A 19652-nucleotide genomic window follows, 5' to 3' on the forward strand; every position below is an offset into this window, starting at 1 on the left:
TCAGGTTTTGAATAACCAACCCTGTGAAACTACAGTATGCAAAGAAAGTACTGCTGTTATATTGAATGAATTTTAATTCTATGTAATGCATATAAATATTTAAACTCCAGTATTATTTAGACACACACACAGACATCAAGAATCAGCATATGAATCTCAACAATGGTGACAATCAACAAAATGCTTCATGCTTCAATGCATGCTGGGTAACACCATAGTAAAAACTCCCATCATGCACTGCAGTATGAATAATTATTGTCACTGTTGAGGATCGTATTATAAATGTTCATGTCTAAAAGCCTGAGCAATATAGTTCTTTTTTCCCCAATATTTAAGCATTACGATGGCATTTGTTTAATAGTATATTTTTTTGCAGTTCTGTAATAGCTGAATGTCAGTTAACAAAACAAAGAGAGACAACTTCATGATATTCACTCAAGTGACATAAAAGTCAAAAGTGTGCGCTCATCTGTTTTCTCAAGTTTTTAATTCAGCAATGTGTTTTGTGAAACAATACCACAATTGCTTAAAAGCAATCCACCCTCAGTTATTAAAAGGGTCAAGAGCCCAACTAAAGCAAACACTGACCTCCATGATGGTGGCATCATTTTAACCAATAAAACATCAACATCTGATCCTCTGTGATTCTCAATAACAGCAGGTGTTCATTACTAATGCACAATCATCATTTAATTAGTCACTTAATTATCTCATTAACTTTAACTCTTTGAGGACATGGGATTTGACTTGAAAGGAATGACTTGGTTCCTCCTCTGGTGAAATCAGCTGCTGAGTTCATGGGTGGAACAAAAATATGCAGGACTTTTACTTTCTGACCCCTGGATTGTCCGCCTCTGCATGGTTTACACCGGGGGTTCCCAAACAAGTTCCTGAAGCCTCCCCAACACTGCACATTTTGCATGTCTCCTTTGTCTGACATACCCATTTCAGGTCTTGGAGTTGCTACTAATGAGCTGATGAGTTGAATCAGGTGTGATTGATAAAGGAGACACGCAAAATGTGCAGTGTTGGGGAGGCTCCAGGAACAAGTTTGGGAACCCCTGGTTTACACTATCAAGAAGAAGTCTAGTCCCATTACTAACTGAAAGTGGTTGTTCATTGTTAAGTTATTTTCACCAACAAAACCTTCACCATAGATGAGAACCATACGCTGGTCTTGATGTCTGCATGTGTGTCTATTTTTTTTTCCCCACAATGTGTTTAAAATTTAAAATTTAAAATATCTGATCTGTTGTATGAAGGTTCTGTTGATGAAAATGATTTAATAAACAACCACTTTTGGTTAGTAATGGGACTAGATTTCTTGATGGTGTAAACCATATCACCTGATATGTTCACCTTGTTTATGGTTTCTTTTGTAACACTGGTGGTTCTTATATAAACACCGAACGGTGTTGAAAAAGTGTGTGGCTTATCACTTTGTGCCAAATTTCATGAGATAAGTATTAAACAATAAAAAATAAAAAATAAATCACATTTCTCACATTCATGCAAGATTGCAAAGAATTTAGGTATTTCACCATCTACTGTACATAATACTGTGAAACGTTTCAGGGAATCCAGAAAAATCTTTTTGAAAGAGTGTAACTTTTGAAATAATGAAACAGAGGTCTCGCCAACAAATAATGTTTTTCATTGCTGAAATTTATTGAAGTTTATTGATTCGTTGAAGTTGTGAAATTGAAGTGACACCAAAATAAAGAAGAAAATAATTGATGAGAGTACACTGCACAACAGATTTACTAAGTTACACGGTTTACAGAAAAAAGGACACCCTTAAACCTCAATTTGATTGTTTTGTTGTTTGTTTCTGAGAAACATTGTAATGTTTTCTCAAAAGTCTAAGACACACGTTTGATCTTCATGGTGATAGATTTCATACCGACATTCCAATTGTTGCTCCAGGTGAACCAAACATTTCCAATGGCAAAAATGGTGGGATCATCTCCCCAAATGTACATACCATTGAGGTTTGCGTGATGACAGTTATTGTACCAAAATGCCCCGAGATGCAGCCTGGCACAGTTCTTTTCAAAGACGTCTTGGTCTTTGTCAAAGGTTGAGAATTTCTGATCATTATGGTAGGCCAGAGAGTCGCCTGCAGAGAGGAAGAGCATCATTGATTACGTCTGTTGCATGTTTACTCATCTGAGTGTATTTTTTTTTTTTTTTTATGTGAATGAAAGTGTCCTACCTGCTCCTCCATCAGTAAATCCTGAAACATGCAGTTTATACCCATCAGTTTCACAATCCAAAAAGAAGAACGAGTACAGAGCAAAACCTTTCCTTCCAGTGAAGTCCTCCAGATCCACTCTCAGCATGTACTTCCTGTTGCGTGTCAGCTGGTACATGTTCTCCAGCCCTGATCATACACACATGAAGAACATGTTCAACCAAACACTGGACATGAACATCCACACAAACACACACATAAAGAACACGTTCAACCAAACACTGGACATGAACATCCACACAAACACACATGAAGAACATGTTTAACCAAACACTGGACATGAACATCCACACAAACACACATGAAGAACATGTTTAACCTGTTACGACCCATGGCTCAAGGGAAGCAACAAACAGAGGACACACGCGAAACCAAAATGTTGACTCAAAATATAATTTATTTAAGGACTGAAATCACATAAAAATAATAAAGAAACCATAAGAAAGTAATCATGAATTGGAAAACGTCAGCAATGTCTGGGTGTAATGTAAGATGCATGAATGTAAGGGAATGTAGTGTGCTGTAGTGTTGAAGGTGCCAAAACAAAAGCCAACCAATCCAAAAATCCAAAACCAACGCCACCTCCCAGACCCAAGCGGAGGCCTCTTTTAACAGAGTGCCTGATAGCAAACAGGTGTTTCAAACGGCTTCCAATCAAGGTAATTTGCAGGCTCAGCAGCAGTTCCATGAACAGACGACAGGGGTCGTCACAAACCAAACACTGGACATGAACATCCACACAAACACACATGAAGAACAAGTTCAACCAAACACTGGACATGAACATCCACACAAACACACACATGAAGAACACATTCAAGCAAACACTGGACATGAACATCTACACAAACACACATGAAGAACACATTCAACCAAACATTGGACATGAACATCCACACAAACACACACATGAAGAACACATTCAAGCAAACACTGGACATGAACATCCACACAAACACACATGAAAAACATGTTTAACCAAACACTGGACATGAACATCCACACAAACACACATGAAGAACAAGTTCAACCAAACACTGGACATGAACATCCACACAAACACACATGAAGAACACATTCAACCAAACATTGGACATGAACATCCACACAAACACACATGAAGAACATGTTTAACCAAACACTGGACATGAACATCCACATAAACACACACATGAAGAACACATTCAACAAAGATCGCATGACCCTTCGACAGCGATGCACAAGTAGTCCTTCGCTCTGCTCACTGTCAGTAAATTTCGAACCACTCTGCATTTGACCCATCATGAGTACTTCAACAGTCAAAGATGATCAGAAAAGAGAGATTGAGCAATCGCCAATAAAGAAAAAATTCAAAGATTCCACCATCTCCAGAGAGGATCTCGACGGTGCTATCGCTAACGGTATCAAGCTAGCACTTAAAGAGCAGCAAAGTACTTTGGATTCGGTTGTGGCCTCTACAGTAAGAGATGCAGTAGACTCTCTACTGACCCCAGCATTGCGTGACCTGCGTGTGGACATACAAGCGACCAACAATTCTGTTAAAGAGCTAAGAGCGGAGTTTGAGGAAAGCAGACATGTGACCGGGTCGATTCCATTCAAGCAACTGCACGTTAGGACAGGAGGACAGTCACCAACTTAAGAAATCAGCTGGAGCAACTCACTGAGAAGATGACGGACATTGAGAATAGGAGCAGGATAGATAACGTGTGACTGGTGGGGTTGCCGGAGGGGGCGGAGGGCTCCGATGCAGCTGGCTTCCTCAGAGCTAATCTTTCCAAGTGGATCCCTTCACTGAAAGGCCGTGACATCGAGATTGACCCGGCCCATCGCGTGTATAACGGGAGGAAAAACTCTGATCGGCCGCGTACTCTCATATTCCGTGTTCTGAGATGGCATCCCAGTCAACACGTGAGATCACGCGATGATCACAGTGACATCACACCATTCTCATACGGTGATCCTCACAGTGTGAGTAATATGTGAGCTCATTGTGAATTCAAAATGTTTAGGTTGAGAGGAGGCAGTTCAAATATCAGTCACCGGGGGACATTCTACTTCCTGTTTCTCAACACTATCACAGAGATATCACAGTGCTCTCACAAGATGAGCTCATGAATGCACGCCCAGCTAACAGATTTCTGTTATAAGAACCTTCTCCAAACATACAACTGACTTCCAGACACAGCCTTCGATGAAATCAACTGAAATAAAAGAATACATTAAATCTCTTATGATCTCAGCAGAGAAAGATTAAACAACTCCACAAACAACATCACCAGCGCCACTCATTACTAACCAGACTGACTTTATTTCTGATATCTACAAAAGCTCTTATTGAGAATTAGATGTTTTATTGTTTCGTTTGATGTTACCATCAAAGTGATTAGTGTTTGCTTTAGTTGGGCTCTTGACTCTTGACTTTATAACATTGTATTTTTTGGGCTGCTGTAACTGTGTATGTAAAGCACATTTGTTATGGCAAGTAACTCCAAAAAGACACTGCAACCAGGTGGCATTGGGTTGTTGTTAATAACAACAAAATTATCACCTAGATTCAGTATGCAATCTTTGTGAAGTGTTATTAATCTAAGTGTTTTAATTATAACAGCTTTTTGATTATACAGTATAGGGTCAAACAGTGTAATACTTCATGAATGATTTTAAAAGCATAAGTCACAAACATTTTGAACTACTGTGTCATTTAAACACAAAGAGAGACATCAAGAATCGGTGTATGAATCTCAACAATGGTGACAGTCGAAAGTTTTATGCTGCAATGCATGCTGGGTATCTAGTCTCTGTGCAGTGAGTGCACTTTGACCTTACATTAGTATGAGCACACAGTGAGGACGCTGTGAGGTTACACTTTTAGCTCACTGTTACCTCACATTGTGACCTCATCACGAGTATCCTGGGAGATCATGGTGATATCACTGTGAGATCAAATTGTTGACTGGGATGACAGATAGGCGATCCTGAGGGGTGCTTGGCAGGCATATCTGAGATGTGCACAGGACAATGTCACGCTGCTGTTTTTTCGCGACTTTAGTCCAACGACAACTACCAAGAGAAAGAGCTTTAATCCAGCCTTGAAGAAGATGACGGCACTTGGTCTCAAGCCCTTTCTCACCTAAGCGGAGGATTTTATCAGCTCACTGTCACAGAAGAAGACCTATGCTGCAGCTCTACAAAGCAACGGGAAAATAGCAGCCACTGGAGGCGATTCCAGCTGCCCAGGAGAAAATAATAACAAGGTGGACATGGACATGGACGTATGTCATAATCCGGCTCAAAGATTATGACAAAAAAAAAGAGGAAAGCGGGGATTTAACCAAAATATAACACCTTTATTCAACAAACAAAACAATAATTGAACAAGTGCTGGCAAACAAATAACACTAAAGGGTGGTGTGCGTGAGAGAGAAACTCCCCACACACACACCAACACAGGGGAGACGGTAAGAAGCTTTTATAATGAGGAAAGACTCCGGGCCCAGGTGTCCTCCATCTACATTCGGACTGCAGCCCCGCCCCGCTGAAATACAAAGACAAAACCACACAGCAGGCATGCATGCAGGCCGTCACACTCCCCCCCATAAGAACAGGGTCCCAAAGGGAAACCCTGACAACAACAAATAAATACAAAACACCACTCAGCACTTACTCCCATTACAAACATTCAAACAACCCACTTCCCTTATTTAAAGGAAGAAAGTACTCCATCACCATTCCAATCAGCATCTCCCATTCCTACTTCTGGTTCAGCAACCGGTGCACCTAGGAAGCAATTTAAGAATCCAGAAGAAACAGAATACAGGACAAAAACAGTTACGCTAAAGGGGCTCTTGATAGCGCATCTGCAATCACGTTGTCAACTCCCTTCACATAGCGAACGTCCAAACAATAAGACTGCAAAAATAATAACCACCAAATTAATCTTTGATTCGGACACTGCAAGGAGTTTAAGAAAGTAAGGGGATTATGGTCAGTAAAGACCACTACAGGAGTACTGCCACTGACATAAACATCAAAGTGTTTTAGAGCCATAATCAAAGCCAATGTCTCTTTTTCGATCACTGAATAATTCAGCTTACAAAGATTTTACTTTTTAGAAAAGAAACTAACCGGCCTCTCAACGCCAAGGTCATCCTCCTGCATGAGGACTGCCCCAGCTCCTACCTGGCTAGCATCCACATACAATGTGAACGATCGATCCAAACGTGGCGCCGCTAAAACAGGAGCCAAACAAAGAAGCTTTTCACGTGCTGAAAGGCACTTTGACAAAGAGGAGACCAAACGAACTTAACAGTAGAAAAAATTCTACAAAATGCTCTGTAATAACCTACGAGGCCCAGAAAGCGCATCAACTCTTTTTTAGTTGCTGGAACCGGAAATTAAACTAAACCCGTACCTTTAACCAAAACACCCGTCACAGGTTTGGGCTTTGGTTTAAGCATATAACAGTCAGATTTCCAATGGCCTCGTTTATGGCAGTACTGACAAAGTCTATCTGAATCACGTAAACCACTACCTTTATTTTCAGACTGGAATCCCTTACTCTGGCGCGCAAAAGTGTCATCAGACACATTAGTACTTGGGGCAACGTATTGTAATAATTTTAGCTCTTTATTGAAGCTTTTAATTTGAATTTTAGCTTTAGGGAATCGAATCACACAGATTCGCTGGATCTGATTAATTGGTATTAATCAAAACGTATAATTTATACTTTCTTAACGACTCGAGCCAGCGAGCATTAAACCAGTATATTTTAGCAATTCTCTTTATTTCGTGGCCCCGAAAATAATACAGAATTTGTTGGGTAATTTTGAGCAACAGGTAACAAGATCTTTGGCAAATAGTTTCAAACTTGAAAAACACAGCACCAAACCATTCATCATAAATGAAGCGAGAGTTTATTTACTATTCTATGATACAATACTAACACAAAACATACACACACACACATACACACGTTCGGTGGGTTGCGATTTGAAGAAAGTTTAAGGTTCTAAGACCTGATGGAGTCACAAACAGAGGCTTTGACTTTACTCTTAAAGATTAATGCACATCAGCTTCAGCAAAATAGAGATGTTTTGTTTGGTTACTTGCGTTACGTTGACTTGAAGGCTGAGCTGGCTCTCTGTATGGTTGCTTGAGGGAATCCCGGAGCTGATTTTGCGGCTGCGGTGTCGTTGTTGCGTGACATCACTTGGGGAATCCTTTTGGATTGGTGGCTTCCTGGCTGCGCGCAACTAGCAAGGCTTTGAAGTCCTTATGCTGCAGGCTTTGCAAGTTCCTTTGTCAGAAGTTGATAGTGTTGAAGTTTTGGATGGTCGACCTGATGTTAAGGCTGTAGGCTTTCCAGCAGCAAAGTTTTTCCAGCCAAAAAGTTCTTCCAGCGGCCCAGTTGTCAGCAGCAGCAGCAGCCCAGTTCTTTTTTAGCGGCTCCAGCAGCAGCAGCCCCGTTCCTTTTTTGCAGCTCACATGAGCTTTGTGTCACTGAGTTTTAACGGGCTGGATTCTGTCCACCCACTAAAGGCATCTTCCAATCAGATTGTCTGTACAGGGCGAAGCCACGCCCCGCACGGCTTCTTTCCATGCATATATTAACATAATGCTTCGTCCATCATGTGAGTGATATTTCTAATAAATGGTTATAAAAGTATTCACCCTTCATATGAAACTGAACATCGACATAACATTAATTCCAACTTCCTGCATTTGAAATACGCTCTAATATGATACTACACATGGCAATCTATTCAAAAGAAAGTTATAAGGTAAAGATCGAAATATAGCACACCACGCATAACATAAAACATCAAGCATATATGTAAGACACAAAACATGTTATTTGTTCATACACTTGCATCAATGGCAATGGAAATAAATGATTGTCTTTAGAGATCATTTGTGTAAGTTAGTGTTTCTTTTGTTGCAAGAGAAGTTGGAGCCAGAGCACGCGGGAATCATTTGACAGTCATGTTACAGATCTTGTGGTTTTGACGGCCTGAGGGCTTTAAGTTCCTTTAATGGTCCTTTTCCTGTTTGAAATGTATGGATCCTTATATCTTGACTAAATCACGCGGTTGCTCCACGGGTTGCAAGAAAGACTCTTGCAGTTCTTTAAAACAAAGGAGCTTTGTTTTTCCTGATTAAGTTAGTCATTATCATCCCTCTGAGTGGATGAGAAAATGCTGACAGGAAACGGCTCAAACCGTGGTCTGAGATTAATCGTTAACTAGTCTCATGACCGCAGATGGCTGGTAGAGGACTTATTTTAAGGACTGTGCTGTTTTCGCACTAATTTTGTGTGTCCGTTTGTTGAGGTCCTACAGTATGTAAAAAATGCCACCATTAGGAACATATTTATGTGTCTTAGTTTCCTTTAATACAAGCCGAAGATGACGCATCAGTCTCAGCACCCGTTCAGCGAGCCAATCAGCGCTCCGAACAAGACGCGTAGGTCAGCCCCCCGCCCATTTTCGCAGAGTTAGACTGATCGGGAAAGTGTACAAAGGCAAGCTGAACCATAGCGATTTATCTTGCTAAAGTTGTGTGCGTGCCTGGAAAGTAAGTAGCCGCCTGTTGTTGTATTGTTTTTTACTTTGTTTATAAACATTTACCCTGCCCGAACATATATCAGTTAATGTATGTGACTGACGAATCCGAAGTAACTCGTAAAGATGTTCGTGTATACGTCTATATACCAGTTACCTCAGATATACCAGTGTTATGTTCAGAAGACATAATCTATGTGTCCTTTATCCATCATATGGTTTATTTGATATATATATCTATATCGCTTATTTCTAAGAGTTAAAGTACTATTTAAACGCATGCGCACTAATGCGCTAGACAGAGCGGCTCCATCTCTGTCCTCCGTGCTGAGAGGTGTCAAATTTCTATTGCTCAGTATTAGTAATTTCTCTCAGTGCACTTTTTCATATAATGACACATTTGTTCTCCGATTCTCATTGTATTAATCATTGTATTCTAACACATTCATCGTGGAAATTGCTGTTATTATATATATTGTGACTACTCCCATTTGTTATTGTTATTTGTATTTATATATTTTCTTATATCTTTATTTGTAGAAAACCACACACATATGCAAATCTTGTGGTGACAATAAATGGATTAATCCCACATAAGTCTTTAACCGGACGCTTCGTTGTGGGTCTGTTACCACTTTAAAAGAGAAAAGATACCAGTAGCTGCTCAATTTTACATGGTCCTTTGAGAGAGAGAGACAGGCAAAGAGTCTGACAGTCTTTAACGGTGGTCCAACGTTGAATCATGGGACTCTGAGACACGCAACCTCAAACATAAGAATAGAAATCTACGCCTTGCTCATGACAATCTGTTACAAACCCTACAGGTGATGCAATAAGAAAGGAACACGTTTCATCAGGCTACAGACCAGTATTCACAAGAACTTCTTCAGCTCAAACGACAGTCTACGAATCTCAACAACGGTGACGCAATTCATGCTGTAATGCATGCTGGGAGCCATGGTTGACTTTTGTGTGCTGCATCCAGAATACATTGCAGCATGAATCATGTCACCGTTGTTGAGGTTCATACACTGATTCTTAATGTCTGTGAGGCAGGAGCTCAAAGTATTTTGTGAAAGATATATTTTAATATTCTTCTGCACTGTTAAATGTGTACGTCAAGTGTTATTAATGTGAAGTTATTATCACATTATCTGTACCATTAGAAATCAGGCCATTACTTGATGATTATGTCTTCATTATCACAGTGTTTTCTTGCTTGTCTTGCCATAAAAAACACAGTTAAAGCCTGGAATACACTACGCGATTTTTGCCCTGATTTTCCCCTGATTTTACAGTCTGAACAAGTTGAGGAAAGTTGCAGCCAGTCTGCAGATTACAGCTGACAAATTCCACAAAAAATCGCGTAGTGTATGATGGTCACAGACTTCAAATTTTTAGCTTCATACTTTGACTCCATCCAGGCGGAGGATATCAAACATGTTTGATATTTTCAGCCGATTTTAGAACACATATGTTTTCATTTGTCATGCGTCTCCTAGCAACAAGGCACATGTTTCTGCATGAGTTCGTTGTGATCGGAACAACTTTAAAGTCTGGTAGTGTATGATGCTCAGTTTTCTTTTGTCACTATTTACAAAGTCAGTAAGTGTATGATGCCTGTGGATGCAACCACCCAACTAAAACAAACGCTATTCTCCATAATGGTGACAAATATACTTTTCAATAAAACCAACATCTGTACCTCTGTAATTCTCAAAAACTTTTGTAGAAGTCTGACAGAAATAACGTCAGTCTGGTTAGTAATAATGATGCTAGTATTGCTGTTTGTGGAGTTGTTTAATCCTCCTCTGCTGTGATCTTCAGATATTTAATGTATTTTATTTGCAGTTGTTTTGCAGGCTGTGGCTGGAAGTCAATAGTAGCTGTTGTGTTTCTGCTCGTCTCTTTTTTCTTTAGCAGGTGTTCGTCACTAATGCTCAATCAGTACTAGATTAATCACTTAATTATCTAATGAACTGCAGTGCTGCTTCAGTCTTATTTTTAGCACTCTGTAGTATGCATACTGAGCAGTGTTCATTTCATTGTTTCATCTGGGCTGACCCATGTGGGGCCCTCATGGAAACCGTGGACAAAACTGGCTGGGGCCCAGTTAGATAGCCCAGGTGCCACCCGTCTGGGCCCCACATAAGATTGCTGGCTTGGACAATGTCATACAATGTTATAATTACGACTTGCCAAAAATAAAATCTATAGATATGAAATACTCAAAGCATATCAAAATGTTAGTTTAAACATTTAACCTAGATAAATGTGCGCTAGGCGCATATCATATCGTTTGTGTGGAGAGTGGAAGCTGAAACGCGCTTCAGGACATCATACAAATACGCCGTAATTGTTGCTCATAAAGGTAATAATAATACATCGTTCGGAACTGTAAAGGGTATATTTTTATTTGTGCGCACTCACAATATCAAGAAAACGTGCTTTTTCTAAAATTCAGAAAACTAATAGGATGCGCTTCCCGTCAAAAATAAACTGTAACTTACAGACATGAATTACTACAAAACGAAATAAATAATATCCAAAACAAAAACTCTTTCATTATAATCCGAATCAGCGGCCCTTCTCTGGGTTGGCGGCAGTGTTGGGCACGTTACTTTAAAAAAGTAATTAATTATAGTTACTAGTTACTTCTCACAAATAGTAACTGAGTTAGTAACTGAGTTACATCATTATAAAAGTAAGTAATTACCAGGGAAAGTAACTATTGCGTTACTTTAAAAAAAAAAAAAAAGTTCAAATGTCAAATAACTTTGGATGCCCCCAATATTATAGAGGGACATATAATATAGATAGAGGGACACTTTTCCAACTCTGACCCTCGACGCATGTGGCAGGGCATTCAGGCCATCAGTGACTACAAACCCACCCACTCCACCCCCGCAGACACTGATGTCAACTTCCTGAACGAGCTAAATTACTTTTATGCTCGCTTTGAAAGAGACAACAGAGAAACTGCCACCAAGCTCAATCCCTCAGCTGACCACCCACCAATCATACTCTCCTCCACAGATGTCTGCAAGGCACTGAGCCGGATCAGCGCACAAGGCTGCTGGACCAGACAACATCCCTGGTCGTGTTCTCAGGGCATGTGCGGAGCAGCTCGCTGGGGTTTTACAGACATTTTCAATCTGTCTCTTGCCCAAGCAGCCGTACCAACATGCTTTAAATGCACTTCCATTGTGCCAGTGCCAAAACACTCTAGTCCGAGGTGCCCTAATGACTACCGCCCTGTAGCACTCACACCCATCGTCATGAAGTGCTTTGAGCGGCTGGTCCTGGAACACCTAAAAGACTCTCTACCATCCACATTAGACTCACACCAGTTTGCCTACCGTAGCAATAGGAGCATGGCACTGCACTCTGTGCTCACTCACCTGGACAATAAGAACACTTATGCACGTATGCTGTTTGTTGACTTCAGCTCAGCATTCAACACTGTCATCCCAACCAAGTTAATAGCCAAACTTGGAGACCTGGGCATCAATACCTCAATGTGTAACTGGATTTTGGACTTCCTGATCAACAGACCCCAGAATGTTCGATCAGGATTCACCTGCTCCACATCCATCACACTTAACACTGGTGTACCACAGGGCTGTGTGCTAAGCCCGTTTCTCTACTCCCTCTTCACCTCCGACTGCAAGCCTGTGTATGGATCTAATTCCATCGTCAAGTTTGCAGACGACACCACGGTGATTGGCCTCATCAGTAACAACGATGAGACTGCCTATAGGGAGGAGATCCAGTACCTGGCCACATGGTGCACTGAAAATAACCTGCTCCTCAACACCACCAAAACGAAGGAGCTCATCGTGGACTTCAGGAAGGAGTCAAGAGGCACACACGACACCATCCACATCAATGGAATGGCTGTTGAGCGTGTCTCCAGTTTCAAGTTCCTGGGGATCCACATCTCGGCGGACATGTTGTGGAAAACCAACACCTCCAGCCTAGTCAAGAAGGCTCACCAGCGCCTCTTCTTTCTGAGGACACTGAGGAAGAATCAGCTCTCCTCTGCTATCCTGGTGAACTTCTATCGCTGAGCAATAGAAAGCATCCTGACCAACTGCGTCACAGTATGGTATGGGAGCTGCTCTGTTGCGGAGCGCAAGGCACTGCAGCGGGTGGTGAAAACTGCCCAGCGCATCACAGGGACTCCACTACCTGCCATCGAATACATCCAGAGGAAACGCTGTCTGCATCGAGCTCGCAGCATCCTTAAGGACTCCTCTCACCCAGCCCACAGACTGTTTCTCTCCTGCCCTCCGGTGGCGTTTCAGGTGCCTCCGGACCAGGACCAGCAGACTAAAGAACAGTTTCTTCCCCAGAGCTGTCTCTTTACTGAACTCTAACCCCCGTTGATCCACTTCCTCATATATTATTAACTCTTCTCTCCTACCTCACATCTGCCTTATTTGCACTACTGAATGTAAATTTTTATTACAGTAACAACTGTTTACTTTTGTATCTTGCACTACCATACCTAAATTGGACTATGCTCATTTGCACTGCCGACTGTTGTTTATATTATCAATGTTTACATTAACATTTTGCACCGTCGTCTAATTGTAATATGCAATCACTTCCACTGCACTTTTACACCTTGTTTATAGTAATAGTCATCTGTATATATATTATATTGATAGTACATATCACCTGTAAATTCTGTTTATAGTAATAGCCATCTGTATATTTATTCACTATACATATTCACCTGTAAATTCTGTTTATATTAATAACCATCTTTCTATATATATTTATACATATATTCAGTACATATCCTTGTCCTGCACTTATTCAACCATTGTATATACTGCACTTGCTGCTATTGCACTTCTGGTTAGACCTAAACTGCATTTCGTTGCCCTGTACCTGTACTTGTGTAATGACAATAAAGTTGAATCTAATCTAATTAAATATGTTAAATTATTGAAATGGACACTAAAAGAATAAATTATTATTATAAAACATTGTACATTAATCTACACTATTTATCTGCTGACACTTAGTATCACTCAGTCAAGCATTATATTAATAATAATTAATTAATAATATTATGATAATTTAATATTATATGATGACAGAACTTTAGTAATTAGAATAACCAAGGATGAATGCATATTTGTCATCAATATAAAATGCACTAAGGATTAATGAGCTGCTGGGTTCATGAATATTAATCATGTTGTCTGCATTCGCTCGAATTGATTTGCTGAAATCAAAACAGGGACGATAATAGGTGAGCGCCAGCCAATGAGATTGTCGTTTGCGCATAAGTTCCACCCACTACCAGAGAACCTGGCAGTTCTTAAAAGCTGAAGAATTCCAAAGGAATTTCGTTATTTTGACAGGAAAATACAACAAAGAATATCGTTTATATGTAGCGCGTCAATTCTGCATGTTATGAAAGACTCTCTTGCGCTGTATCATTCTTTGCGTGCATGTATGTGAGAGAAAACAACGGCGAGTCGTGCGCTTCACACTACAGTTTATGGTACGTCAAATACAGCTACACTGCGCATCCATTCAGATTAACTGAAAAATTAAATTCTAATAATATAATATAGTAACACCACATGTTATTGTCAGTAACGGTAACGGCGTTGTAATTGGGGAAACAGTAATTCGTTTGATTACTCGTTACTGAAAAAAATAACGCCGTTAGTAACGCCGTTTATTTATAACGCCGTTATTCCCATCACTGGTTGGCGGAGGAGTGCAACGGGTTCCTACTACAGTGTACACGGATCTACTGCCCTTCAGAGAGACTGAAAGAGCCAGAAAGCATTATTCCCTCCAAGTTAATCGTAAGCCCCATCCAATTGAATTCTCCTCCAGTCACCTCCAATGCTGCACCTAACAATCCGCCGGGCTGTCCAGATGGATGTCAGTATGTGCCATGATCACAACGCACTCCACTCACACCTCCTTGGGCACTGGCCACCCAGGTGTTACTGGCACTGGCCAACAACACCCTCTCGCTGCTACAAGAACGCTTCTGGTGGCCCAATATAGTAGACTTCATTACAGATCTGCTGCCCTCTGGAGGTAACACATGCATTCTAGTGATTATTGATCATTTCTCTAAGTTTTATCGACTTCTGTCTCAAAGGTCTGCCCACAGCAATGGAGACAGCTGAAATGCTCTTTAATAGTGTCTTCAGAACTTATGGCATTTCCGAAGACATTGTGTCAGACCGTGGCCCACAGTTTATCTCTCGGGTCTGGCACGCATTCTTCAACCTCCTAGGTGTGACCATAAGCCTGTCCTCAGGATACCACCCGCAGTCCAATGGGCAAACGGAAAGGAAGGTGCAGGAAGTGGGGCGCTTCCTACGGACCTTCTGCCGTGGCCACCAGGATTCTTGGAACCAGTTCCTGGGCTGGGCCGAGAACGCCCAGAACTCCCTGCGGCATCCATCTACTGGTCTCACTCCCTTCCAGTGCATGCTCGGTTACCAGCCTCCTCTGTTCCCTTGGTTTGGGGAACCCTCTGATGTCCCGGTCATCGATCACTGGTTCAGAGAAAGCGAGAGGGTTTGGGATGCAGCTCACCATCAGTTTCAGCGGGCAGTGTGCAGGCAGTTGACCTTCGACGAGCAGAAACACCTACCTTCCAACCAGGCCAGAGGGTGTGGTTATCTACCCGGGACATGAGACTGCGCCTGCCCAGCAACAAGCTCAGTCCCAGATTTGTTGGCCCCTTCACCATCCTGGAACAGGTTAACCCGGTCACTTACAGGCTCCAACTTCCTCCTCAATACAAGATTCACCCCACATTTCACTTATCACTGTTGAAACCTCACCATGACCCTGTTCCTGTTTCCACAGAGCCTGGCCAGACAGAGGAACTCCCTCTTCCTTTGATCCTTGATGAGGGTACCGTCTACAAGGTGAAGGAGATCCTGGAGTCCCGACGTCATGGTGGTCAACTGGAATACCTCGTGGATTGGGAAGGCTATGGACCAGAGGAACATTCATGGGTACCCAGAAACAACATCTTAGACCCATCCTTAATGGAGGAATTCCACGCTGCTCGTCTTGATCGTCCTGCACCTCGTGGCAGAGGTAGACCACCATGACGTTAAGGTATTCGGTCCTCAGGAGCAGGCTGTGGAGGAGCAGGCTGTGTGTGACTTACCTCCTGTGTTCTTCCGTAGTTCTCCTAGTCTCCTAGTTCTCCCCAGTCTCCAGCATACTGAGGTGTGTGCTCCTCCTACATGTCTCCTGTTCTCCTGGATCCCTGTACGAAAAGATTCTCAGTTTTTTTTCTGCTCCGATTCTCAAGCAAGATCTCTAAGGACTGTTATACTCACCCGTTCATTCTCCTGCCTGTTTCTCCATTGACTCTTCTGTGCAATAAACAATCATATACTTTTACTTACCATCTGTGTCCAGCCACTTCTGTTATACATATATTAGCGCAATAAATTAATTGTATGGTCAGGTCACCACAAACCCTGCAGCGATTAACGACATATTTAAAGGTTTTTACACAAATCTGCATAAAGCCGAAACAGATTTTGATGAACCAATTTGTAAGTACTATTTAGATAAATTGGAATTGCCTCGGATCTCATAGGTGGATAAAGAATCTTTGGAGGCCCCATTAAGTTTGGAGGAGCTCCACGTCCCTCTAAAAAGCCTTCAAAAGGGGGGATTTGGGATTTGGTAGGGACATTTATGCTTAATTCATTTAATTTTGCAATTGAACATGGTGTATTTCATAGAGATCAAAAAACATTATTGATAGCATTACTTCTTAAAAAAGGGAACGATCCATTAAATTGCTCCAGCTACAGACTGATATCACTTATCCCATGTGATCTAAAAGTCTATGCTAAAGTTTTTGTTTCTCGTACGGAGAAGGTAATTCATAGTTTGCTCAAGGAGGACTAAACCGGTTTTATCGAGGGGCACAATGCGTCTGACAATATGCGTCGACTCTTTCATATTCTTGACTTTGCAGACACTCACCCCAGTCCTTGTGCGTTTTTTTTCACTTGGTGCAGAGAAGAACTTTGACAGGCTAGAGTGGAACTATATGTGGGCAGTTCTGCAATGTTTCGGCTTTGGTGAACATTTCATTTCTATGATTAAGACATTATACCACTCACCTGCAGCATCAGTCTTGACTGGTATTATTATTTCCACCCGTTCCCTTTACAGCGAGGAACGAGGCAGGGATGTCTGCTTTCCCCCTTATTGTTTTGTTGAACTCTTGAACCCTTAGCACAAGCCATCAGGAAATCTGAAGTATCGATTAAGATTCACGATCATAATCATAGTATTTCATTGTACGCTGATGATATTATTCTATATTTAGACCACTTTGATGTTTCAGTCTCTAGTATAATTAAGGAATTTGATTATTTTAGTAGCTCATCAGGATACAAAATAAATTGCAGCAAATCTGCTTTAATGCCAATTAACAATGTTAAGGTTAATTCTTCTATTCCCTCATTTATCCCTATTAAGGAATATTTCATCTATTTGGGCATTACCATATATAAAAGCATCCATAAGATTGTCAGAGACAATTTTAATATTATTCTAGTTAAGGTCAAAAATGACATTCAAAGATGGAAGAATCTTAATGTCTCTCTTCAAGGAAGAATTTCCACAGATGAATTTGTTACCTCGGTTTAACTTTCTTTTCTCTATGCTACCACTTTCTCCCCCTCCAGGTTACATTAAGGAGATCAACTCCATAATATCTCATTTTATCTGGAATGATAAATGCCCCAGACTTACCACATTACAACATCCTAATCGCACAGGAGGACTGGCTGTACCAAATTTTGAATTATATTATTGGTCGTTCCAGCTTAAGGCTCTTCATGATTGGATTGATCCTCAATCAAGAGTTTCATGGAGAGTGATTGAAGCTGACAAGGTTAAACCAAATATACTCCAAGATATTCTATTTACTGGCACAGGAAAAAAAGGTGATAATTATAAATTTGGTCCGGTTGTGGCTAATTCTATTAAAATCTGGAAATCGGATGAAGGTCTGATAGGAGGACCCTTCAAATTTTTTAACAGTACACCTTTATGGCACAATTTTAATTTTGTATGCAGAAATAATCCATTTGTCCAACCCTCTTGGTCTTCTTTAGGCGTAAACACTTGCTGTGATATATATGATAACCAGGGCCTCTGTTCATTTCAGACATTAAGAACAATTTTTTTTTTTTTTATCAGCATCCAAATATTTTGTCTTTCTTCAATTATGTTCTGCTCTCAAAGCGTATGGAGTTCCTTGGGCATCTCCCATTTCCTCTCATCCTATGCGGGATTGGATTGCACCATCTTCTGGTTGGCCATCTGTTTCCTTAATATATAATAAAATTATTGATTGCATTACAAAACCACTTTCTGTTCAATCTATTTGGAATCAGGAATTATCTGACCTTAATTTATCTGTTGACTGGGAGAAAGTGTGGTCTAACCTCAGCTTAACATCTGAAAACTTGGCTCATCGTCTTATTTATTTCAAAGTCATTCGTAGAGCATACATAACTCCTTATAAAAGATTCAAAATGAAACTACAATCAAATTTTAACTGTCATATATGTAATACTGCATCATCAGGTACTTTTCTTCATATGTTTTGGGAGTGTCCTATCATCATTAATCTATGGACACATGTAAACCTGGTTTTATCCTCCTTACTACAAATTGATTGCTTTGCTAACCCAAGTTTGTGTCTTCTTAATGATGATTCTGGTCTCTGTAAGCTTAATGCAAAAGAAAATGTTGTTTGCTGGTTTTACATCTGCAAAGAAGACAATAATACAGAACTGGTTTACATCGCACATGTGTGGAAAAACATATTGGATCCATGGACTCCTGAAAATAATGACAACAGCACGAATTAATGGGGCCAAGCCCTCTACTATTGATGCTTGGCAGTGTTTTTCTATGGAAGGAATTGCGTTTTCCATAAATTAGGACATAAACCAAATGCAATTACAAATCTTGCATTACCGCAAAAAGCAAAGTCCATTTGCAACTGTATTTCCCATGTCTTATGAGTTATGAGCCTGTCATATTTAAATAGCAATATTAATTACCACATTTGCCTTTTCACTTTCTCTGTGTCACGCATGTAATCTGCCAAAACTTAAATGAAATCGCATTTCCTTTTTCATTTGAATTTCCAGTGTCTATATGGAAAGCTGTCAATCAATGTGAGGGGGCTGGACTATACTAGGGGGCGTGTTTGTATTGGGAGGTGACGTCACTCACAGATGACCGTGCTGAACGCTTTGATTAATGGAGGTAATCGGGAAAGGCTCTGCTAAAGGCAGCTGTCAATCAGTTCGTGCCTGTGTGAACGAACAGACAACCTTCTTGGCACAATGCATAATTCTGTCTTTTTTACCCCAAATGTAGCGATTATAACCTGCTAACAGCGGGAGCAACAACAGTACGCACAATAGGTCAATATTCACTATTAACAAAACGCTTTTCACCTGTCTCAACATCTCTCACTGCTTCTCTCACTCTGATTGACACAAATGAGTAAACAGACAGTGCAATTCTACACTTATGGTTTCCTACAAATGTAGAACATACAAAAGATTAAGCTACAACATCACTGAACTAAATTCTACCCATATGCAAATGTGTAATCCAAGATGGCGGCGCGCTCAGGTCCCAAAGACGGTGCTTTTATGTCTTTTAATGTCGTCTGTTCGTCTCCAAACAATGTCAATTTACCGCTAATTCATCGAGATCACTCCGGGATATATCTATGATCGCCAAAGCCTTTTGGATATCAACAACACATACAAACACAAACTCTA

The 19652-nt window shown here is 40.7% G+C and overlaps 1 protein-coding gene across 1 annotated transcript; it reads right to left on the reverse strand.

Annotated features, from left to right (window-relative positions):
- Positions 1–1647: 1647 nt before the first annotated feature.
- Positions 1648–15883, reverse strand: LOC131541006 (microfibril-associated glycoprotein 4-like). Its single transcript, XM_058776503.1, has 3 exons — positions 15648–15883; positions 2216–2383; positions 1648–2119 (listed from the first exon to the last, which is right to left on the reverse strand). The coding sequence occupies exons 1-3, from the start codon at positions 15850–15852 to the stop codon at positions 1863–1865; spliced, it is 630 nt and encodes a 209-aa protein (XP_058632486.1). The 5' UTR covers positions 15853–15883; the 3' UTR covers positions 1648–1862.
- Between the last annotated feature and the right edge of the window lie 3769 nt (positions 15884–19652).

Source organism: Onychostoma macrolepis, chromosome 01 (assembly GCF_012432095.1).
Source record: "Onychostoma macrolepis isolate SWU-2019 chromosome 01, ASM1243209v1, whole genome shotgun sequence".
In the NCBI taxonomy this organism is placed as follows: Eukaryota; Metazoa; Chordata; class Actinopteri; order Cypriniformes; family Cyprinidae; genus Onychostoma; species Onychostoma macrolepis.